General features: G+C 46.6%; 1 protein-coding gene across 3 annotated transcripts; it reads right to left on the bottom strand.

Annotated features, from left to right (window-relative positions):
* Positions 1-384: 384 nt before the first annotated feature.
* LIG3 (DNA ligase 3) lies at positions 385-23,551 on the bottom strand. Of its 3 annotated transcripts, none has more exons than XM_074263561.1 (20): positions 23,397-23,549; positions 18,215-18,759; positions 17,359-17,502; positions 13,701-13,898; positions 13,300-13,451; positions 12,964-13,130; positions 12,762-12,839; positions 12,348-12,516; positions 10,091-10,246; positions 9,332-9,463; positions 8,850-8,929; positions 7,719-7,806; positions 6,620-6,697; positions 6,088-6,211; positions 5,557-5,699; positions 5,223-5,297; positions 4,995-5,141; positions 4,024-4,231; positions 2,121-2,215; positions 385-1,175 (listed from the first exon to the last, which is right to left on the bottom strand). In XM_074263561.1, exons 2-20 carry the CDS (start codon positions 18,753-18,755, stop codon positions 942-944), a joined length of 3,009 nt encoding a protein of 1,002 aa, XP_074119662.1. In that variant the 5' UTR covers positions 18,756-18,759; positions 23,397-23,549; the 3' UTR covers positions 385-941. The 3 variants fall into 3 exon arrangements, with proteins under 3 accessions (XP_074119662.1, XP_074119663.1, XP_074119665.1); XM_074263562.1 differs by lacking the exon at positions 23,397-23,549 and adding an exon at positions 22,462-22,483; XM_074263564.1 differs by lacking the exon at positions 385-1,175 and adding an exon at positions 1,760-1,890 and having other exon boundaries at positions 23,397-23,551.
* Positions 23,552-24,258: the final 707 nt, after the last annotated feature.

The following is a 24,258-nucleotide window of genomic DNA, read 5'->3' on the forward strand; positions in this document are numbered from 1 at the left end:
TGCCATCTGGCCACCCCAACAACATGACCACCAATCTGGCTTTCTTCTGGGGGGAGGGAGGTGGGCAGTGCATGCTGTGGGGGTTTGGAGCCTTCAGGCTTAGCCCACGGCACAGGGGCCTGGAGCAGCTGGCCCCTCTGAGCTGTGCCCAGCTAGCCTGGCAAAGAAAGGTTTGTAAAGCTGGGACCCAGGCCCCTGCCCTCCCGTTCCGGCACAGACGGATGAGTGCAGGCAACACTAACAAGCATCTAAAAAGCCCCCAAGGTGGGAAACCCCAGGGGCAGCACCTACTTGCCTCCTGCTGCATCTTCCTTGCCATGAACACCAGTGTCAGGGTGGCCAAACAGGCTGCTCCCACCCCACAAAGCCGTGCTGACACAAGGCAGGGTCTTTCAGAGGAGTTTATTCTGCTAATCTTTTAAAACTGATGCCCCCACAGAGGGCGGGCCAGACTACAGCCATCTGCATTTTGCTTTTTTGGGAAAAGTACTTTGCCAGTCAGTCTTTTTAAAATACCTTTTAAAAATATTGATTGGGAAATGGTGAGAAAGGGCAGAATGGCCCTCCCCGGGCCTCTCTGTCCTTCCAAGAGCACCAGGACAGGAACCAGGCAGGAGGGTGAAGCTGCTCTCAAGATCAGTTATTCAAATTCCCCGGGATTCTCAGACACAAACGAGAACAAGAAAGGACAGAGCCAGCACCCAGATCGCCAAGGCCTCTCCACACAAGTAAGGGAAGTGGGTTTTCCTCCTTCCTCCCCGTCGCCCCCGTGTGCCAGCTCTGAGGCCGGGGGACGGTCCGCGCCTGCTCTGGAAAGACAGGCTGGAGCACCTCGGGGAGTATCCTCACAGCCTTTCTGTCCTCGGTCCGGCCACCCCGTGCCTGAGGCCTCAATGTCTGCCCCACGGGGGATGTGGGGAGGGAAGAGTTGACTCCGGGCCCTAGCAGGGTGCCACCAGCCTCCTTTTCCGGATACATGCCCAGATCCATTCAGGAGAAACCTGCTGGGCCTCAGGGTTCTTGTCCCCATCGCCCACCACGTGGGTGGCAGAGGCCGTGTCGTATTCTTGGACCAGATCCCCATTATAGGCCACGAAGTAGCGGCGGAGCTGGCTGAAATCCTGCGTGGAGGGCGGCAGGTAAAGCCGCACACCTGTGAAGATGTCCAGCAGCGTCTGCAAGTACGACAGTCCAAGGCAGCGAAAGAGAGGGGTTAATAAGGGCGTGGGGAGAAGACCCTTGACAGTCAGTATCCCCTGGGAGATGGGCCTGATGACAGCACAGTCGCAGGGAACCCCACGCCCCAGCCCTCTCCAGAGAACAGCCACTCGATCTGCCACAGGAGAAGGCAGAGGAGGCCTTCTGGGGCTGGCAACTCTACCTTAGGATAAGGGGCTTGAAGTCTTTTCCAGAAAAACTTTTAGGCCCAAAGGGAACACTGTGAATGGCAGCAGAAAATAAGGAAGCAAGGACCCCAAGAGGGCAAGGTGGGAGTGTGCTGAGGGGGAGAGGTAGGTGCCCTTCGACTGCTGTCCAGAACGGGCAGAGATGCGAGCAGAGAGGAGGCAGGGATGTCCAGGCTGGACCTGCCCTAGAGTGTTTGTCAGGCAGCCCTGCCAGCCTCACTCAGGCCTCATGGTGCCAAGAGGGCAGATGGAGTTCCTGAGCATAGCTCAGAGGGAGAGGAGGATTGCAGGTCAGGACTGGGGGGGAGGGGAGGGGGCCTCCCGACCTTGTACACACAGTCACAGGCCTATTCTCAGCTGTACTTTAACCCTTTAATGGAAATCACAAGTCTGGTTAAATGGCTGCCGAGCCTCGGGCCTGGCTGTTCTACCTCCTGCCTGCGTGCACATCTCTCCTTCCTCTTTGCTCTCCAGCCAGTCTCCTCTGCAAGGCAATGAGAGGCTCCTGAGTCCTAGGGGGGCCGTCCCCCACTGTGCACACCCATGCCTGGGAAGTCCTGGCCTGGGGGGGCCTATAAGTTTTCTCCTATTGTTCCCATCACACTGTGCAGGTGGAGGTGTAGGGAATGATTGGGGCCTGTGTTGGCCCCAAGAAGGGAAAGCTCAATGACTGGCTCTTTACCCTCCCTTCCCCTGCTGGGCCCTGGTCATCACCTTCTTTGGGCTTGGATTTTCTTCTTCGGGGGCCTTCCTTTTCTCCCCTTTCTTCTCCTCTTTCCCGGAGGGAGATTTCATGGTGGGTTTGTTGCCTGTGAGGGAGAGAAGGGAAGGGGTGGGTGCAGTGGACCCCCTTGGGCAGGCCAGGGACACCTACAGATTCTCAGAATCACAAAAAACCTGATGCTTACAGAAAAATACATTTGATTACAAAAGAAAAACCAATCATCAAATTAAGTCATCAAAATATTTTTTAACAAAATTTCCCACATGGGAAAGAATCCAGCCATTCTGGAGAGCAATCTGGAACTATGCCCAAAAAGTTATCAAACTGTGCATACCCTTTGACCCAGCAGCGCTACTACTGGGATTATATCCCAAAGAAATACTAAAGAGCGGAAAGAGACATATATGTGCCAAAATGTTTGTGGCCGCTCTTTTTGTTGTAGCTAGAAACTGGAAGATGAATGGATGTCCATCAGTTGGAGAATGGTTGGGTAAATTGTGGTATATGAAGGTTATGGAATATTATTGCTCTGTAAGAAATGACCAGCAGGAGGAATACAGAGAGGGTTGGAGAGACTTAAATCAACTGATGCTGAGTGAAATGAGCAGAACCAGAAGATCACTGTATACTTCAACAACGATAACTGTATGAGGATGTATTCTGATGGAAGTGGAAATCTTCAAAATAAAGAAGATCCAACTCACTTCCAGTTGATCAATGATGGACAGAGGTAGCTACACCCAGAGAAGAAACACTGGGAGGGGAATGAAAATTGTTAGCACTAATATCTGTCTGCCCAGGTTGCATGTACCTTCGGATTCTAATGTTTATTGTGCAACAAGAAAATGATATTCGCACACATGTATTGTACCTAGACTATATTGTAACACATGTAAAATGTATGGGATTGCCTGTCGTCGGGGGGAGGGAATAGAGGGAGGGGGGGTAATTTGGAAAAATGAATATAAGGGATAATATTATAAAATATATATATATATTAAAAAAAAAAAAAAATTTCCCACATGGATTTGGCTCTTCTCAATGATGCGACGATTCCAGGCAATTCCAATAGAGTGGGGATGGGAAATGCCAGTCACAAACCGAGAGAACCATGAAAACCGAATGTGAATCCAAGCATTGCACTTTCACCTTTTTTATTTTTTCTTTCTTATGGTTTTTCCCCTTTTGGTCTGATTTTTCTTGCATAACATGACAGATAAGAAAATACATTTAAAAGGATTGCACAGATTGAACCTGTATCAGATTGTCTGCTGTCTTGGGGAGGAGAATGGGAGAAAAATTTGGAACACAAAATCTTAGGAAAATATTCCACGTGTGTGGAAAAATAAAATCATATTGAAGTTAAAAAAAAATTTCATAGAACCTAGCTTGAGGTTAAGAATCCAGACTCTAATGGCAGAAAAAAGCTCCCCCCCCCATTAGAGTAAGGTGGAGAGCCTGATGCCATCCTCTGCCTGGGCACCAGTCAGGCTTTTTGGCTGTTGGGTAACAAAATCTTCCCCACAATTCTGTGCTGGGGGGACAGCAGGTGTGGCTCAGTCTCCCCAGGATCCATCATTCTGCACAGACAAAAATCCTCAGCCCCCAGACTTGGTGGGAAGCTGCTAGGGAAGATAAATGAGGATGCCCAAGGAGGCTGACCTCTGGTCATCCAGGCCCTATGCTGACCTCTAACCCCCACGGAGAAAGACCTGGACCAGCCCAGGGGACAGCTGTTGGCCTGGAAGCAGAAAGCCAAGTTCAAATGAGACCTTTATAAAGCATTTCACTACTTAACTTCCAAGCATTTTAATGAGAGTTATGACTGCTTAGTTCTCAGGCCTGGCTGCAGCTCTGCTGTTCCCTTCTCCCTTTCCCTGGCTGCCATCTTACCTGCTTTACTCGGAGGGCCATTCATCTTTCTTTCTGCTTTTTTGGCTTGGCCAGGGGCTTTATTGGGAGATGCTTTGGAGGTTCTTTGAGGGGTGGAAGGCCCCATGTTGCCCTCATTCTCTCCACTGCTGCCACTAGTCACTGAACTCCCCTCATCTGCAGCCACCACGGTGAAGTCGGCCTTTTCCTTGGAGAGCTGGTACAGCTTCTAAGAAGGAGGACAAACCCCCCAGACTGTGAGCAAAGTGTGGCTGACAGCTGTCAGAGCCCCCTCCCAACGGGGGAGCCGGCTGCCCTGTTCTGGGGTGCCACTAATGAAGAGTTCACCCCTCCCCCCAACTTAGAGAGGACCTAAATCACTCCAAGCAACAGTGCTCCTGCCCGTGAGGGGTGGAATGAGGAGAGAACATGGGGCCGGAGGTGTGTGAGTGTAAGAGCACTGAACTGGATGGGAGGCAGGAGCTGGGCTTTCCTCCCTCTGCTTCTTTTGGGACCAACGCTGTTCAGTGCAATCTGACCCCACCCGTGTGTGAACAAGTGGCCCTTCCTGTACCCCAGGCTGTCCTTAGTGGCCCCCCTGTATTTGAGCTCAGCCCTTCAGCCCCCTGGGCCGTCTCCCAGTGTGCCTCTGGCCCTGTTGTGGCTCCCCGCTTGCGGCCCCCTGCAGTGTTCCCCTTCCCCCCCCCCCCCGTTTCCAGCGCCCCCTGGTGCCTTACTGCTGGAGATTCTCTGACAAGCATCTTGAACTTCACACACCTTACAAGACAAGCCAGGGTCCGCCCTCCAGAGAGGTCCCACAGGGACTCAAGGAGAAGGGCTCTGCTCTCTATGGAGATAGCAATCCCCCGCCCCTCACCTTCCATGAGACAGAGCAAAGTAGCGCATTTTGTGGGATTAGGCTGGAGTTAGGCCCGGGCCATCCCAATTAACCAGCACAGTGGGTAGAAGAGGGGCCCTGGGAGCCCAAGTACCTTGAGCTGTGGGAGGTTGGTGGCCGCCTTCCAATCTTTATCATCACGAATGCGGGTGCAACGGGGGAAGCGGATGGAGATGCCGTCGGCCGTGTGGGCCTCGGCCTTGGAGAACTCTGCCCCTGTGATCTCCCAAACAGGAGCTTTCTGCAAAGAGGCAGGGAATTAGTGGGAGAAGAGATCACAGGGCCAGGCTGAGGAGGGAAGGAGGCGGCGGGAGGCCGGTACCTTTGGATCCGGGACAATGAAGTCAGGGTAGTAGTTCTTATTGATTTTCAGCCAGCTGGGAATCTTACTGGGATCCTAGGGATCAAGAGCAGAGATGCCAATTAGCCTCACTGTGGTTCACCGTTTTACTGAGGAAGGGAGTGGATTAAGGGGAGCTGATTTATGCACCAGCCAGGGTCAGACTTAATTTTCAGCACTGGTGGGAAGCAGGAGCTGATATCTGAGCCGTCTTGGGGTGGGCGTTTCAGCGGCTCCTTCCCAGAAGGCCGGCGGTTAGCGGCCTGCTCTAATGCTGTTTCTTCCTCATTCCACTTCTGGACCCCGCTGCCCCTACCTTGCTGATCTTCACCATGTCCAGCTCGTTCTGCAGGCGAGCGAGGGTGGCGTCGTCGTGGCCGCCGGCGCACTTGGTGACTGTGCACCACTTCTGGCTGCTGGGGTCATAGCAGCCCATCAGGAAGATGGACATCATGCCCCCTAAAGGAAGGATGGAACAGAGGAGGACGGCCCTGAGGGACAAATCCGTTTAGCTAAGGACACTCAACCAGGCAGTTCAGGTGGCTGAGTCCTCAGGTGTGACTCCCCCTCTCTGCCCCAGGCCCAGATTTCCCTTCCAGGCTAGGCAGCAGTCTCTGTCACCGACTGGGACAGTAGAGGGGTGCTCGGTTTCTTAGGGAAGAATTACCAAGCAGATTTCTGATGCAGCCGCAGCTTCCAGGGCTGTCCTTGCAAGGGGAGCTCTGCCTTAAGGTTGGGATGTGACCCAGGCAGAAGGTCACCCACCAAGCAGGTCACAAGGGACTCTGGCAGCCAAGTGCCCTTCCCCCACCAAGGATCCCCACACTGCCCAGGTAGGCTGACTGACCTTTGTTCCCTTGCCCATAGAAGGCCCCAAGAACCACCAGATCTGCTGTGTCTGCCATGGCCCCCTCGTTCAGGTAGTCCTTCTTCACTTTCAGCCAGTGCCGTTTCCCTGGCTCGTAGGTACCCTGAGGAAGACCAGGGGATGCAAAATGCTGTGGCTCACATACCAGGCAAAAGAGAGTCTCTTGAGATGCTTGATGAAAAACATCTGGTGGGCTCCATATATATATATATGTAAAAGCTGCCCCCAGAGGTTCTGTCACCTACAATTCCCGCTCATTTCTATAGCGCTTTACAGTTAACAGAATATGCTGCCATACATTCCTATCTAATCCATAACCACCCTGTAAGTTATTACCGCCACCTCAGTGGAGACTCCAAAAGCTTAAGACTTGTTTTCAGTAAAAACCAGGAATACAGTTCCCAGGAACTTGCTTCCATCTGCCACTCCCAGGCAAGAAGGGATGGAGGTGGGGCTCGTCATAGGCAGAGGAAGGAACCAGAAATCTCTTGGGCAGAAAGCAATACCTCACCTTCACATCTTTTAGTACCAGTCCTTCCAGCCCTTCCCGGATGACACGAGTAATCATATCAGCCAAATCTGAAGCTTTCTGTGGGACAGAACAGGAATATGTTGTATCAATTTGTGGGCAGAGAATGGCTAAGGGTTTCTGTTTCCTTTCTAACTTCTTTCTCCTCTCAACCCAGCTCTCCTACTTTTCTAGCATCCAAACTAATCAACTATCTACCGGGAATCCGAGGTCACAGTTTGTGCCTTTGAGCATCTTTCCCTGTACCCTTTTCTCCTATTTTTATTTTGTTTTAATTTAAGTTGTATATGTACATTCATCTTTTTTTTTTTTTTTTTTTTTTTAACATATTTCCATTTGAGTAATATTGGGAGAGAAAAATCAGAACAAAAGGGAAAAACCATGAAAAAGAAAAAAAGGTGCCAACTGTGTGCATTGATCTACATTCAGTCTCCACAGTTCTCTCTCTGGATACAGATGGTGTTTTCCACACAAAGTTTATTGGGATTGTCTTGGATACTGAATTGCTAAGAAGAGCCAAGTCCATCGCAGTTGGTCATTACACAATCTTTTTGTTGCTGTGTGCAATGTTTTCCTGGTTCTGCTCACTTCACTCAGCATCAGTTGATGTAAGTCTCTCCAATCCTCTCTAAAATCATCCTGTTGGTCATTTCTTACAGAACAATAATATTCCATAACATTTATATACTCTTAACTTATTCAGCCATTCTCCAACTGATGAGATCCACTCAGTTTCCAGTTTCTTGCCACTACAAAGAGGGCTGCCACAGACATTTTTGCACGTGTGGGTCCTTTTTCTGCTTTTATAATCTCTCTGGGATACAGACCCAATAGTGACACAGCTGGATCAGAGGGCATTGCATGATTTTTATAAGACTTTTGGGCATAGTTACAAGTGAGCATCTCCCTTGTTACATGAGAAAATATAAACCAATGAATCAGAAACTAAAATAAAATAGGATAAAATAAAAATAACTTCATAGGATCATTCAGAGGGAGCTGCCACACTGTTGATCAAGTTAAATATATGTTAAGTGTCAGTTCCCTCCTGGGCAAGGCTGCACTAAGTGCTCCTACTCACTGTGACATGCTTCATTTCAGAGAAGAGGATCCGATTGGGGATTTCAACCATGTTGTCGTGGAGAAACTTCCGCCTTTCACACAACGGCCTGTAGGAGGCAAAAAAGAGGTCAGGCTGGCCTTCAGAATACTTGTCAGCCTGGAGACTGTTCTGAGTAGGACCCAATGGAAGAAAGGGAGCAACCAAATTCAAGGTGACATGTTAGCACAGCTGCTTATTAAAAAGGCAGGTTCCCTTCTCCAGACAGTTTGAACACACACTACAAAGGCTAATTCTAGCCAATGATGTTCATGGTGGAAGAGCTCCAAACTCCTCAGACAAAAACTGAGATCACGTCATTTTTGTTCCCCTAAACCAGAGAAGAACTGACCTCTTTCCCAATCAAGATTTAAAAAGATCAAATGGCTCCATAAGCAGGCAAGGGACTGAATTAGGCAAAAGGTATTATTATCTAAATGCCCATGAGTCGAAAGATTAATCTGGTAAGACTAAAGGTCAAAATCTCCTTTCTATGTGTGTGGGGTTTCCCCAGATATTCTGGCTCCAAGGATATGAAAAACTATAGAAGGGAATATGGGCCGGTCCCAGTGCTGAAGGAGGGCCCAGTCTCATCTCTGCATCCCAAGCATCCCTGCCTGCTATCACAGCAATCCAAATTTAGATACCACTGTCCCTCCCACCCACAATTTAGGCCATATAAGTGTTGTCACAATCTCATTTTATAGGAAACTGAGGCTTAACCCAAGTGACTGGTCCAAGGAAACAAAGTGAGGAGTCTGAGAACTGGGACTTCAACCCAGCTCTTCAAAAACCAATGCTCTTGGTACTACATCTTGCCACCTCTCCTAAGACTACTTTACAAGCATGTGGTGTGTCCCATGGACTCCTAAATCAAGAGCACTGGTTAGCTCCTTTGAATCCTTCACATGAATTCCCTGAAGAACGGCCCACCTCAAGCCCTCCATGATGTGGTTGTTCAGTCCCTACATTCTACGGTGCTCCCTTCTCTGAGAAAGAGAAATCAAGGTGAAAGCACATGGGCTGTGGTTTCCAGAAGTCCAGTCCTTCTCCACTGGCTTCAAAACTAAAGCTGGACTTCGGGGTTTCAGAATTCTAGTTAAGCAGGCTCACCTGTCCATCAGGCTGACGTCATTGAAGTAGATACAGTCAAACACAAATAAGCAGACATTGGCATCCTGGAAAGCAGCTTTCTGAAAAGGGAATTCAACATGACTGAGGCTGACAGGCCCTCCAGCCAGCCACCTCCCTGCAGAACATGGTGACCAACACTTGGAGCCAGCAGCTGTTATGAGATACCCACAGGGAAGCTCCTGGAAAGGCCAGTTCATGCTTTGGAAGGCCATGGCCACACGATCCTCAGCTAATACCAGTCACATATGTCCCATTGGGTTGATGTTGAAAAAATTATTCTCACTCCCAACATTTACTTTCTTTTTTTGGAGAAAACCAAGAGATCACCATTTATGAACTGAGGGATGATTTCAGAATCATTTACCAGCAAAAATGAAACCCCACTCAAAGCAAAGGTGCTTTACATACAGAATAGGTCAACAGAATATACTCGTGTAAGTCTGACAATTCCCATGTTGTACCTTATGCACACCCAGAGTCCCAAAGGGCAAAGGTTTGCTCGTTTTGGTGTCGATCAGAAGGACCTCGGCGTCTAGGATCATGCTCTGGCCTCCTGGGAATGCCTGAGGGATGTAGTCCTTAAAATGGGCCACCTGGAGGCAGAAAGGCAGAGGGCTTCAGGGAGAGGATGAGTGGGCCATAGGTAGCCTCCCATAGGAATGGAGAATTTAAGGAAAAGAGAAATTTTCATGAAGGGGAAGGAAAAAAATTAATAAATGGAAGCTAAGGTTCATTTACACATTAACTGAATCAGACATGATTTTAAGCCTTTAAGTGTATTCAGAATTGTAATGTCCAATTCTTCAGCTGGTAGTATACGTTTAGTTTCCAGATGAAAGCCATAATAAACATCACTGAGCACCTAAGGAAAAGGGAGAGCCAAAGGCTTTGGGCCTATGTACATTCATTCTGAAGATGTGTGGTTCATCCTTCTTCATTCTGGGTCATGTGAGGTACCCATTTACCACCAGGCATTAGTAGAGAGTTCTATTTTGATGTGGCTTGGATGGCAGCAAACTTATCTAAGCTAACAGTGCCTGCCAGGAAGGGCCCTTGATCCCGCTCTGGAACTCCTAGCACAAATGGTCCGATTTCACGTAAGCAGCTGGTGACAAGGCTGGACAAAGTCTCGGTCCTCAGCTCAGACAGTGCTCTCCCGTCTGGAGGCTCCTTGATCAGGCTCAGTGAAAGGGCTTCTGAGGGCTCAAAGAGGCACTTACTTTATGAGGTAGGACAGGCTTGAGGCTTCGACTGAAGTAGCTGAACTGATCCCCCTTCTTGTGCACCTGCACTCGCTCCCCGTCATACTTGATCTCAGAGAACATCCCATTGGGACACTTCTTCATTGCATATTCAATGGATTTGCAGGCTTCAGCCTGAGGGGAACATAGGAAGAGACACAGTCAGGAAGAGGCAGGAGCACAGAAAGACTCCATGGGTTTCCACAAGGGTCTTAATTGTGGATTTCTCTGAGTATGGGGTAAGGACAGCCTGGAGGGCTGAGGGTGAGAGAGGAGTATCTTACACGGTAAACTCTCCTCACCTGCTATGAAGGGGAAATATGGCTAATCTTTACACCAAGAGTGCTAAGTGCCACTGAATGCAGGCTGGTCCTTCAGATGACATCCCTGCAGCTTGGCAGGACTTCTCATGACTTTGAGCCACCTTTATGCTACATGGAGGCACTGGAGCTCAACTTTAAAATTCAGATATTGAGGTTTACCCTCCAGGAGAGTCACTGTCTACTTTGCACATAAATGAGCAGTTTTCAAGGAACTACAAGGTATACTTAAAGTCATACTGAATGCCATTTAATCATTTTTAATATATCAAAAAGTACAAACAAAGCCCTTTAAAACTATTGCAGGCTTCAGGGTCACTGTTATGAATATCAACTTAGTGTGTGACACATGCCCACTAGTGAATGGCCCCACTTCACAGACTGCCACCAGAGTAAGTCCCTCTCTTTTTAAGTCAATAGTATGGTGGAAAGTAAATGAACTGGGACTCCAAGGAGCTGGGTCCTCTGGGTGACTTTGGGCTATTCTTACTTCTAAAACAAGCAGGACAGACTAGATGATATCTGAGGAGACTTTCTCCTTTCTTCCAAAACAGGCTTCCAATTAAATGAACTGATCTGTGATAACACCTGGGTCCGACCCACTGTTGGTCATGGTTCCTCAATGGGCAGAAAGCTGTACAGATCCTTGAGGCTGCAAAGCCCCTAGAGTGCCTGACACTTCTGAAGGGAAACTACAGCTGTCACCACATCAGAACCAGGGACATCTCAGACCCCCAGCCCCTTGATCCCGATTCAACATGCCTCATGTCAACTTGGCCTCCCACACTTCCGGAAGTCGTTACTAAACACCATTTCTTTTCTTTTCTTTTTTTCTTTCTTTCTTTCTTTTTTTTTTTTGAGGCTGGGCTTAAGTGACTTGCCCCGGGTCACACAACTAGGAAGTGTTAAGTGTCTGAGGCCACATTTGAACTCAGGTCCTCCAGAATTCAAGGCTGGTGCTCTATCCACTGCGCCACCTAGCTGCCCCCTACTAAAAACCATTTCCACGTTAAAGCTGAGAACGGTGGATTGGGGGACAAGATCTGGCTAATAAGACCACCACATGGAAAGCCTCCTGGCCTCCTAGGTCCAGCGTCCCTTTCTTTCTCCATTTTGCTTAAGAGCACATATTCCCTGCCTCAAACATAACAATCTGTGTCATAGAGAAGTCCAATGCAGAAAAGAGCAAAACAAAATAACCCTACATTTCTAACAAGGCCAGGGAAGCCCCTTTAGCTATTCAGGAAAATCAAACAGTCATCACTGGCAAATGCAGTACTGGAGAGCCTTTTAGGTTGAGGTTCTGCTAAGTCTGCAAGACTTCCTGGCAGTGAATTAATGTGATGGGAAAAGCATGAGATCAGAAAAATAAATTACATTTCCCATGAAATGAGCAGATGCTGCAAAGAACCTCTGTCAAGCCAAGATCCCTCATGTCCAACTATTCTGGTGTTGGGCGCACAGATCTGTCTCTGATCTACAAGAAGTGCAGGCAAAGCAGGAACCCTGGTGGTACAAATGAACTTCCAGAGCCCCTCAGTCATCCCTGTTTTTGACTCAGGCTCCTGAGGAGTGCCTGAGAGCGACCCAGAGAATTAGGCCTAGAAGAGACCTCACCCATTATTCAGTTCAAGCCCTCATTTCAGCCTAAGAGACGGTAGGGATTTGTCCATGGTCACACCCATAATTGGTATAAAGCAAGAACTAACCCTCCAGTCCCTGCTCCAAGGCTAGGTCATATTTTTGGTCTCCCTCAATTGTCAAATGGGAAGTCACTCTTGTCCCTACCCTTGCTATATCTTCTAGTCTCCAGGGATGTAAGGCCTTACGCCTTTAGACTGTATGTGTGTCTTTGAGACAAAACAATGGGACAGGGACAGCCCCTGGGTCTGTTAGGATTAGAGAGCTTTTCTCACCAGCATAGGCTGCACGGGAGTCAAAAGAGCTGCCTGGACGCTGAGTGCCCGCTTCATTCCCGGTGCTTTCTCGGACTCCTGCTGGTTTGCCAGGACACGCTCCACCACATCCTGGAGGTTCCGAGAGGCCTTGAAAGCTTCATAGGCATTCGGGTCCAGGGCATCAAGCCTGTCCAAAGAAGGGGAGACAGATCCCCAAATCAGCTCCTTCCAGGAATGAGAGGCAACACCCTGGACGAAGAAGACCACCCCAGGCAGAGGCAGACCACTCCTCCTGCTAACAGAGTCTAGAGAAGGGCTGGTACTTCACACAAGAATGTGCCAGAGGAGGAGCCCCAGGCAGGGCACGGAGGGCCAGCCCGCTCCATGTTGCTGCCTTCAGGGCACCCACCAGGCAGAGGGCATAGTACTTACACGTGCTTGGCACCCGAATTCATCTTAAGGTCATGCTTAATGAGTCTGATGATGCACTTCAGGTCGTTGGCTGTGCACCTAAAAGGAAATGAGGATTTCTCCCTCTGAGCCACACCAAGGGGCCATGGTCCTCTGAACATCAGCTCTCCAGCCCTGGCCTGCCCCCTGGCCGGCAAGCCCCCACGGGACACTGGGCCCTCACCTGGAGGCAATGGCCTGCAGCACACTTTGCTGGTCATCCTCTTTAGTGAGTTTGGACAATTGCAGGAGGAACTCGTCTACTTCCTGGATGGTGAGAAGGCTCTTGGCTGCAGGGGGGAAGGACCGGCTCTGCTCGAAGAACACGCGCACTGTCTCGGACACGTCTCCCTGTCTCCAGAAACCAAAATGCCGCCACCACAATTCACTGGCAAGGCCGAGCCAGGGCGGAAATCTGCAGCCATCCCCCCAAATTCTCCAAGTAAAAAGCCTCTCTTCTTCAGGATGAGTCACCCAGCCACCAAATTAAGCAAAAGTAGCTGTCTGTCTGCATACTGACCTGCTCCAAATCGCGGACCATGTCATCCTGACTGCAGTTAAAAATCCGACTGAAAAGCTTCACAATCTGTTTGTCATTCAGGTTGTAAACGCTTTTAATGACCCCCGGCAGGAGCAGCTTCACTGTCAGGTACACGTCACCATGGAAACCATCTGGAGGCAGGAGAAAAGGAATTCCGCATGAGAGATGGAGCTTGTTTCAAAAACATAAAAGAAAAAAGGAAGACCCCTGGGGTTAAGGCAGGAAAGACTATGACAGACTGGGTGTTGTGCACTTTGGGGTTTTGAGCAAGTCACATGTCAGTCCTTTAGCCATCATCACAATGGGAGAGGAAAGAGGACCAAGTCAACTCTTTTGACAAAAGGCAGGGGAGCTGAGCTAAAGTGGGTCAAATCTCATACCGCCGCCCGATCCTTTCTGAAGGAAGTCATGGATGATCTGGGTCTTCACGTTGTAGCTGGGCTTGTCAGCCACCATGGCACAGAGTTTCCGAAACTCCCGCAACAAGCAGTCTTTGTGCTTTGGGTCACACTTCCCAGCCGACAGGGTAGACTTGGAGGGAGGGTCTGAGAGGGGTCCTTCAGAGGTGCTTGGCTTAGCTGTTGGGGAAATGTAAAGAAACGGAAGCAAAAAGAGATTACTGCCTTCCCCTCACTGAGGCTACCCAGAGTGCCAGGGACATTCATGAATCGAAATACTTATAAAATTTCTTTTACGTGCCAGGTCCTGAGATATATTAAAAAATTAAATATGTTGTATCCTTTCCCCCATGAAGATCACCACTTACTGGAGAATATAAAACATAAGATAGCTCAAACTGCAAAATCAGAACTGAGGACATAAAAAGATTCTCTTTAAAAGTATCATGAGAGACCTATGGTTCGAAGAGTAGAGGAAGTAGCCCTGGAAGAACTTTTTATAAGAAAAAATTTCAGTTATCAGAAGGGAATGAAGGAAGAAGCAAAGGAGAGAAGGTGGAGGAAACACAGTATTCTAGTTAAGAAAAGCAATGACAATGGAAAGAATTGGGGAGGATACAAGAAATGGCAGAGTTCATATTCCTATGGCTACTAGAAAGGTAGGCCAGCATCAGATTACAAGGAGTCTTTTGAATACAAGGGCCTTTTGTTGGGAGGAAAGAGGGGATGGAGGTTTTTGTGCAATGAAGCAGCATGAATGCATCACAAATAGTCTGATTAACAATGGAATGAAAGACAACTTGGAATGGGGAGAGGGTAGACTGAGAAAACCGTCCCCTTACCTGGGAGGCCGATACTTCCCAGAATCTCTCTCTTCCTTCAAGACAAAGCTCTAGCACTGTCTTCTCCAAGAAGCCTTTATCAAACCCATAGCTAGTGCCTCCTCCAAATTCCTATTTCCTTGTGTTTATTTTAAGTATACTTATTTATGTCTAAGCATCTCCCCAGTAAAACTGTAAATTTTGTATCCAGTGCCTAAGGATATGAAAGGAGGCATTTAGTCGATACTTGTTGACTGAGTAAAGGCTTGACTTTAAAGTACTGTACTATATAAGTATGGCCAAACGCAATTGTACAGTGAACAGGAGAGGAACTATTAGGGGAGAGTGGCAGTGGGGCCGGATGGAAGAACTGTAGACAAAGAATGTGACTGGTTGTAAGAGAAAGATTAGTTGAAGACCAATAAATCAAGAAGCAAGCACTTATTAAGAGCCTCTCTGTGTCAGACACAGTACTAAGCACTGGGGATACAAATCCAAAAGGGAGACAAATCTTGCCCTCAAGGAGCTTCTAAACATGATCAGAAGGGCAGCTGTGTGGAGAATGGATTGAAAAAAGAAGAGACTTGGAAGTTTGGAGACCATGAGGAGACCACTGTGATAGGTGGGAAATGGTAAGGGTGCTGATTGTACAAGTACAATTAAGGGAATGGTTTATGGAATAAACAAATTAAGTTCAAGGAGAAAATTAAGATTGAAAAGATGAGATACTGTGTTGGGTAAAAAGTGGTGCCAACCACTAAAAAGTTAAGTCAGGAAATAATTTAGGGGAAAATGGACTAATGAGAAAATGTAAAGTACTCCATTTTTACTTTAAAAACAGACAGACACACACACAAAATGACCTGACTTCTAGAGAGCAAAGAAAGTCAAACAGAAAGTGAGTGATAACACACCCTACACCTTCTTATAGAAGAACTACGGTCCAATTTTATGCTCTGAAAATCCAAAATTGAAAAGTCAGACTGATATGAAAAATAATTGCAGTTCCCAATTTCCATCCTTTCCCAACTTACTATATACTTTCATAATGGATAAAGGATGGTCAAAAAATAGAACTTCCTGCCAGATTCTCGAAGAATTTCCAAACCAAATTATTAAGTGTTTTCCCTTTTCCCCTCTCACTTCCATTTGTAAAACATTTAATTTTTTATGCTGGTAGCAATATCATTAGCAAATTTGCTGATGATGCAATATGTCCCTTTGTTTAATTTTTTTTTTAATACAAATTCTTAATCCATTTTCATCTGCAATCTACTGAGTTTTTTTTGGGGGGGGGCATTATTTTTTTTTTAATAGTTCGTTATTTACAAAACATATGCATGGGTAATTTTTCAACACTGATCCTTGCAAAACCTTCTCTTACAACTTTTCCCCTCCTTCCCCCCAACCCCTCTTGTAGAAGGCAGGTAAGGGCTACTGTTTCAAAGAACATCCCTCAAGGGGACAGAGAAATCTGAGGAAGAAACTTTAGCGTCAATGCTCAGCCATGTTTCAGGGCAAATGGGACCTCCTGTATAGAAACATGAAATTTTTCTCATCCTATATCCTGGGTCTTTATCAGTATTACTCTTTCCCCTCTGAAATTCTATCATGGCCCACTCTTCATAGAAACACAGCTAAAAATCCCATTACAAGACTAGCTTCTGTCTAAAACAGGCTCTTTCTTGACATTGTAATTATACTTTATTGATCTCACCATAAGGAAGTAATTTAAAGAATTTAAATCTAGAAAAGATTCATCTAGGCTGAATTTTCTTTTACAGAAGAGGTGGCCCAGAGAGGCCTGCTGGATTATCTAAAGCTACAAAGGAAGGAAAGAACAGAGTAAGAATCTGAATTTATAATCTTGGACTCTTTTTCACTATACCACATAGACTATGCCTAGTCTTTATAAAATAGTTTAATTTAATATTTTATTAGTCAATCTTCTTTGACTATATGCTATTTATATGGCAGGTAAGAAAAGGGCAGGAGAGAAATTTATAATTTTTTGTCTTATGAGCAAGTAATAATCTTGCTTCAACTCCCTTATGAGTCCTGAAATAATCAAGTCCTTACAAAAGGCCATCAGATGACCCGAGAGTAGCAGATTTCTGTGTTACAAAGTGACAATCAAAACAATTTGGTACTTAATCAGACAGATTAGGTATGTAATATGTTACTGTAAATGAGCATAGTAACCTATTATTTGATAAATCCAAAGATCCCAGATTTTGGGGTAAGAACTCCTTATTAAATAAAAATTGCTGGGAGAATTGAAAAGCAGTATAGCAGAATTGAGACATAAACTAACATCTTATACTATATACAAAGACAAAATAAAAATGGGTATACTATTTAGATATGAAAGGTAATTAATACAGCCAATGAGGGGAGCATGGAAATTCAGATCTATGGATAAGGAAAGAGTTTATGATTAAAGAAGAGATAGACAGGGCCATGGGAAGTAAATGGATAATTCTGATTACATGAAATTAAAGTTTCTACACAAACAAAACCAATACAACCAAAATTAAAAGGAAAGCATGAAAGTGAGGGAAAATTTACAGCAAATTTCTCATAGAAGATCTTATTTTTCAAATATATAATGAACTGACCCAAAGTTATTTAAAAAAAAAAAAAAAAAGGTCCATTCTTCAAATGATAAGTAGTCAAAGGATATAAACAAGCAGTTTTCAAGAGAAGAAAGCAAAGCTAACAAAAATCATGTTAAAAAAAAATGCTCTAAATCAGTAATAAAGAAATGCATGAAATAAGAAGAAAATACTCTTTCTGAAACCCCAAGGCCACTATCTTACCTGAGAAGCCAGAGAATTTCCGGGGATTGGTGTTCGTGATTGAGGAGGCTCCTTTGTGTGGAGAAACCACCTGCCCCGTGGGGGTCAGCTTGGCCTGGACTGTGGCTCTCTTAGTTGGTGTGCTTGCTGCCTTGGAGGAGAGTGCTACAGGACAAACAGGAAGATCATCAGGTGACAGGACAGAGACTGGTACACCCTGAGGGTGATCACCAGTAGGTCAAGTTGATATGGAAACTTTATTTTTTCAAATTCCAAGCCAACTGTCCCCACCACACACAGCTTCTTCCATCTTTTAGGCATTCTCTATGGAGACAGAAACTCAGTTGGCAGCTCAGGTTTCCCAGCATCCCTCACTCCAGCACTGATTTCAAGACTGTAGGCAAATCTATTTTATAAAAGGGTAAACAGTGGTAGAGCGGGCTGGTAATCTGAAGGTCACGAGGAAGAGCAGAGACTACGCTGAGATGGGTGACCTGTAGAGGAGACAACTCTCTTCACGAGGGCCTCTCAGTATCTTGGAAGCCGAGGGTTGCCCGAGGCACCGAGGGCTTTACCCCAAGTCTCCAAGGCCACCAGGCTTTGCTGCTTCTAGAATAAACAATAAGCTAAAGTAGCAGAAAGAGATGGAGAGTCCTCAGTGACTGAATACCCCACACTAGCCCACATCCGCCCCCTACCTGGGAGGCTGACAGCTGTGCATGGAAGAGTACCTGTACATCTAGCCTGGAAGGCTTGGTGCCCTTCTTCTCTGGGCTATTATAGCTGCTACTTCCCCAACTGTCTTCCCTAAAGAAAATGAAGCCCTCATCCCCTGCCTGCACTCCAAGAGGGCCCCAGGCTCTGGCCAGTGCCTCACCTGCAATCAGCTCGCTGATCTGATCTTTCTCTGGGTCCTGCAGTTCTTCCCAGCCCTCAAGCTCAGTCAGGTCCTCAATCTTCTTGGTGGTCGCCCGGGCCCGTTCCAGCTTCTCAAACATGCACTTGATATGGTACCACTCCTTCATATCGCCCCCGGATTCTGAGAAGGGGTTGGGGACCACCTTGCCTATGCGGCACATGCCCTTCACTATTTTTTCCTTGCATTTCTTACAGCCGGCTGTGCCTCGCTTGGCATAGTCCACACAGTATCGCTGTTCAGCCATCTCAGAAATGCCTGTGCAGAATCCCACATGTGACACAGGTAGGAAGGCAAAGCGGGCAGTGCATGGCCCTGGGATGCCCCGCCCGAACCAGAGACAAGGCTGCTTCTTCAAAAGGAGCCAGAATCCATGAAAGGGACCACTGGAGAGCTGGCTACTTAACAGCCAACGTGATGGTTCCTGGAGCAAATGTGGAACTGTCCTTCGGCCAAGAGCTCTGCAAGTCTGCTGGAAGAGCACAGCCAAAGCCAACGGCATACAGCTGCAGAGTAGACAGAAAAAAGGGAGAAAGGAGAACCCCGACTCCCTTACAGCAATCCAAAGATCGAGAAATAAAGCTGAATAATCAAACATTTTTCCAAAAGCAGTCCACTCTTACTCAAATAGTACTGAATAGAACTAGAGGAAGTCAGGCCATCAGGTTTAACACTCTAATCTCAACTGAAGGGGAAGACAACTGCTCTCCAACCGATTTTCTGTCCCACTGCCCATAGCGACTTCTCCTAAACTCTTCTTTCCTTAGTCTCCATGATGCCACTCTCTGAGATTAGGGTGCCAATTTTATTCTTTACAGAGAAAACAAAGGCCATTTTCTATGAGCTTTCTCTCCTCCCAGTATCTGTATCTCATAACAACTTGATGTAATCTCCTATTATCTCCTCCTTTACTCCAGGCTCTGATGTGAAGGTGGAAGCCATCCTCTCCTGTCTCATAACTGCCCTCACAACCATTCCCTCTAGTTTCTAATCTTCAATTTCTTCCTACTGGCCTTTTCTTCTTTAGATATTCCTACTCTTAAAAACTTTCCCTGGATTCTTCCATCCCTTCTGGTAATTATCCTCTCTCCTCCCTCCATCAACCAAACTCCTAGAAAAAGCTGTCTATAATCAATGATGCCTCCATTTCCTTTCTTCTTACTTCTCAACCTTTTGCCATCTGGTTTCAGACCTTTATTGCTTAACTGAAACTGTTCACTCAAAGAAGTCATAACTGCCAAATTTGATAGACTTTTTAAAGTCTGAATCCTTTCTGAGTTCTCCAAAGATTCTGGCATTGCTGATTACCTCGACAAGCTCTTCTCTAGGATGCTAATGCTGCTCTAATGCTGCTCTCTCAAGGTTCCCTTTCATAGTTCTCTATTTCTCCTTTAGTAGATCATTATCCACAAGAAAGTCCTCTAATGGTAGTAAATATAAAAACTGTGTTTTGACTCTCCTTTTCTTCTCTCTATATTGTGACCTTATCAATTCCTATGAATATAATTAATATCTTGATGCAGATGACACCTAATTATAAATATCCATCTTTAATCTCTCTCCTGAGATCCAATCCCACATTAAAAAAAAAAAAAAAAAAAAAAAAAAAAAGACATTTGGAATTGGATGTGCTATAGGCATTTCAAACTCAACATTTCAACAGAACTCATTATCTCTTCCCACAAACTCAACCCCTCTCCCAAACATTTCTTTTGAAGGAAAAACTATTCTGCCTGCTGGTCACTCAGGTTTAAAAACTTTGGTATCACCTTCAATTCCTTTCCCTTGTTCCACATAGAAAAAGCAAGATCTAACAAATGTTTGACTATCTCCATCCAAAAAAAGTCAACATCCCAAGGCTCTTTTCAACAGCAACATGATTCAGGCCAGTTCCAATGGTCTTCTGATGAAGAGAGCCATTTGAACTAGAGAGAAAACTGTAGGGTCTGAGTGTGGATCACAACATAGCATTTTCACCTTTTTCTTGCTTGCTTGCATTTTATTTTCTTTCTCCTTTTTTTTCCTTTTTTTGATCTGATTTTTCTTGTGCAGCATTATAAATGCACAAATATGTATAGAACTGCACATATTTAACATATAATGGAATACTTGCCATCTAGGGGAGAGGGGGAAGGAGGGAAAAAAATTTAGAAAACAAGATTTTGCAAGACTGAATGTTGAGAATTATCTATGCATGTTTTGAAAATAAGAAGCTTTATTTTAAAAAAGTCATCATTCTAGTTCATAACTTTCATCATCTCTTAACTGAACTATTGCTATATTCTAATTGGTCTTTTGGACTCTATCTCTCAAATCTCCACTCAAAGGAGTTAATATTTTTCTATAATATTAATAACCAATTATTAGATCAGGATTCAGGGTTTTCTCTTATTTTCTCATTTAAGACCCAGTCCCTATTTAAAAAAAAGAAAGAAAAAAAAAATCAATCTCTAAAAGACATGGCTGATTGATGGGATTATCCTAGCCTTTAAAGTATACACTCTTCAATCTTAGATGGGAGCCCACTGACCTAGAAAAACTTATTCTTTTTTCAAATGTAAAAACAATCCAGTCTGGAGGAGTTCTTGCTCCAAGGAAATGAGCTCTAGTCCTTGTTCCCATCCATTGGAGTTTAGGGTAACCCTGCTTATTAAGGAAAAAACCAGAGTGGTCTAGAAGGAGATGGATTCCTCTGTACAGACTGCTGAATCTCATGGTCTAAGGCACATTCTCAGCAGGAAGAGCTGAAGACTTTTAGCCTATCTCCTCAGGCTTGATTTTCCCTTTCAAAAAATATTTAAAGGATTCATTGTCTCCACTGGGGGGTGGGGAGCTTTGGTTATGGGGAGAAACTAATGATTATCAATTTGTGATTAGCTAGCCAAATTGATTATTACCCCAAACTCTGTCTCTAGGGTTTATCATTCATTATGGAAAAGCCAAAGATTTTCCTAAAGCCCAGGTCCAACTATGTCACTTCCCTTTGCAAACTCCAGATTAGCTCTAGGAACAAACACAAACTCCTTTTTGGCATTTAAAGCCCTTCATATCCTGGCCCAAACATCATCCCCTCCACATGCTCCACGGCACAAACTGGCCTTTCTTACTGGTCCTCCTAAAGCACAAGCCTTGGCAAATCCTTGTCCATCCCCCTTAATGCTAACCTCTTCCTTCTGAGATTTTCTCCCATTTACTTTGCACGGCCCTTGTTTGCGCATGGTTGTTCCCATGTGGTCTCCCCCCTTAGACTGGGAGCTCCTTACAGGTGGGGCTTTCTTGGTATCCCCAGCTCCGCCAGATGCTGCTGTAAAGGCTGGGTATAACTTGTTCTTCCAGCCTGACGTGCATTTTTACTTACCTCTCCTAGGCTCCTCAGGCTTTTTGAGACTCCCTTAAAGGGCCACCTTCTCTGTAGGAACCCTTCTGATTCCACCTGGCTGCTCTCTCCCATCCCCCCTCCGGCCCCAAACCTTTTATCTACCCTGAATGCACTGGAACAGATTCCTCAAGCTAAAACGCTAACATTTCTGAGGGCGAGGCCTGAGACCCAGCGGCCACAATCAGGATTTACTGGGTTTCCGACTGTTTAACGCAGGCAATCCTCTTTTTTTCAAAGAAACCCACACAGAAAGTCTAGTTTGCCTAACAAATGCTCTCTCTTATAGTGACATCCAGTTTTCATGATGATGACTCTTGGACACTGTCGTTTTAAAAACTTATAATTATAATATAATAAGTGTGAAGTTACAACAATTTCACAGAATCAAAGAGGGTTCCAGCTGGAAAAGTCCTTCGAGACCATCTCGTTCCCCCCCATCCTAATTTTGTACAGGGGAAACTGAGACCCAGAAGGTGGAAACTGGCTAAAAGGGGAGTTTTAGAGCTGAAAGTAGAAGTTAGTTTCTAGTTCTTTAGTCTACAGCTTCGCCCTGATGCTTCTAATTCCTGAAAAATCAGCGATTCACATTATATACGTTAAATAGTAAGCAGAACGCTCAATTATTCAAAAGGGATTAAGTTAAAAGCCCGATTTTCTCGGACCATTTAAAGTTTGGTTAAAGCTCAGCAACTGCCTTCCCGTCCAACGAGAACGTTATAGGGTACAGAAGAACTCGCAGCAAAAGCTACAGCTACAAACACAAACCAATCCGCAGAAATCTTTATGAATCATAAAGCAAATCAACTGGAAAATAGTTTTGTTCAATTACCTATCCCACCCCCCACAGGGAGGCCCTCCTCAGGTGGACGATGCCGCGGATACTTGCCAGCTGTTCCCACCAGCGCTCTCTAGCGGGGCGGCCGAGGCCCGAGCCCCCGTGTGGTCAGCGGCACAGACCCCGCTGACCTATCGAAAGGCCGCCCGCCAAGTCTGGACCCCCCCGGTCACGGATTTTCTTTTCGCTTTCTCGGAAGGGATCGGAGCAGCTGGTGGGAGGGGGAGGGGCGGGGAAGAGAACGGGCAGTGCAGAAAGTGGAGGCCCCCGGCAGTGGGGCCGGTCCGGGCGTCGCGAGCGGGGGGAGAGGGCCAGCCCAGAGGTTAGACTCAGCTGGAAGCAGGGAGTAGGAGGCTGCGGTGATGGGGGAGATTAGTAAGAGGATGTGTATGAGGGGGAGGGGCCGCTGTGTGTATGGGGGATACACGGTACGAAACTGCGGGTCCCCTCAACGGGATGGGGGACACCGGGGGCGGGGGTGAGACCGTGGAAGGGAACTAAGCCAGGGGCGGGGGAGGCGGCGGGATGGCGTCATTACGTGCGGGTCCACTGTAGGGGGCTGAGCGCCGAGGACGAGAGGGGTGGGGGCGGGGGACACGTGTTCGTTGGTGGTGTGGGGGGGGACCAACTGTTGGGAGCGGGGTGCTCTGTTGGTAGGTGAGGGGATGGAGCTGACTCTCGGTGGGAGGAGGGGCTACCTGCGGGGGGGCGGGGTGCCACGTGTAGATAAGTATGAGGGAGAGCGGTGGAACAGCTTGGAGAAAGGGCCCAGGTAAGCGGGGGAGGGGGGGATATTCTTGGACCAGAAGGTCGGGGTCTCCGGGGGCTAAGGCCTCCCAGGAGCGGTGAGCCCCCACCTCACGCGCTCTGGCCACGCGGGGGGCGTGGCCTCCTGAAAGCCACCTGGCTTCCTCTTTTGTCCCCCTTACCTGTCTCATTTGTCTCCCGGCTCCGACCTGACCAGGCCCGGCTCCGGAACTCTGGAAAAGCCGGAGCCTAGTCAGGGACAGGCCTCGCGCCAGAGGTAGTTAAAACTACGATCACTTTAAATCCGGGTTCTTGGATACGGCGACAGTGCGCAGGCGCAGAAGGACGCGGGGCGGGGCTAACCGCGAGAGCTTGTTCCCAACACCAAGGAGGAGGGCCCGCCCCCAGAGACAGGATCCGCCTCTAGAATGACAGCAAAAGGTGCTCTCTCTCCCGGCAAAGCAACTTGGAACTCTGTTATTCCTTCCTCTTCTTTCTCTGATCCGGGTCGCAATGAGAAGTGTGGTCAGTCAAGGGTCTCGTATAAACTGAAACATTTTTCTTAGTCAATATCTTTAATTTTATATCACCTATAAAACGCCACCTTCTATAAGAAACCATCTCCCAGCCTCCCTTAATGCTACTTCCTTTCCTTGAAATTTATCCTCAATTGGATGTATTCTGATGGAAGTGGAAATCTCCAACATAAAGAAGATCCAACTCACTTCCAGTTGATCAATGATGGACAGAAATAACTACACCCAGAGAAGGAACACTGGGAAGTGAATGTAAAATATTAGCACTACTGTCTATCTTCCCAGGTTACTTATACCTTCGGAATCCAATACTTAATGTGCAACAAGAAAATGGTATTTACACACATATATTGTATCTAGGTTATACTGTAACACATGTAAAATGTATGGGATTGCCTGTCATGGGGGGGAGGGAGGGGATAATTTGGAAAAATGAATTAAAAAAAAAAAAGAAATTTATCCTCAATTAATCTTATATATGTCTTCTTTGTATTAGTCTATTACATGT

This window comes from Sminthopsis crassicaudata, chromosome 4, assembly GCF_048593235.1.
Source record: "Sminthopsis crassicaudata isolate SCR6 chromosome 4, ASM4859323v1, whole genome shotgun sequence".
Classification (NCBI taxonomy): domain Eukaryota; kingdom Metazoa; phylum Chordata; class Mammalia; order Dasyuromorphia; family Dasyuridae; genus Sminthopsis; species Sminthopsis crassicaudata.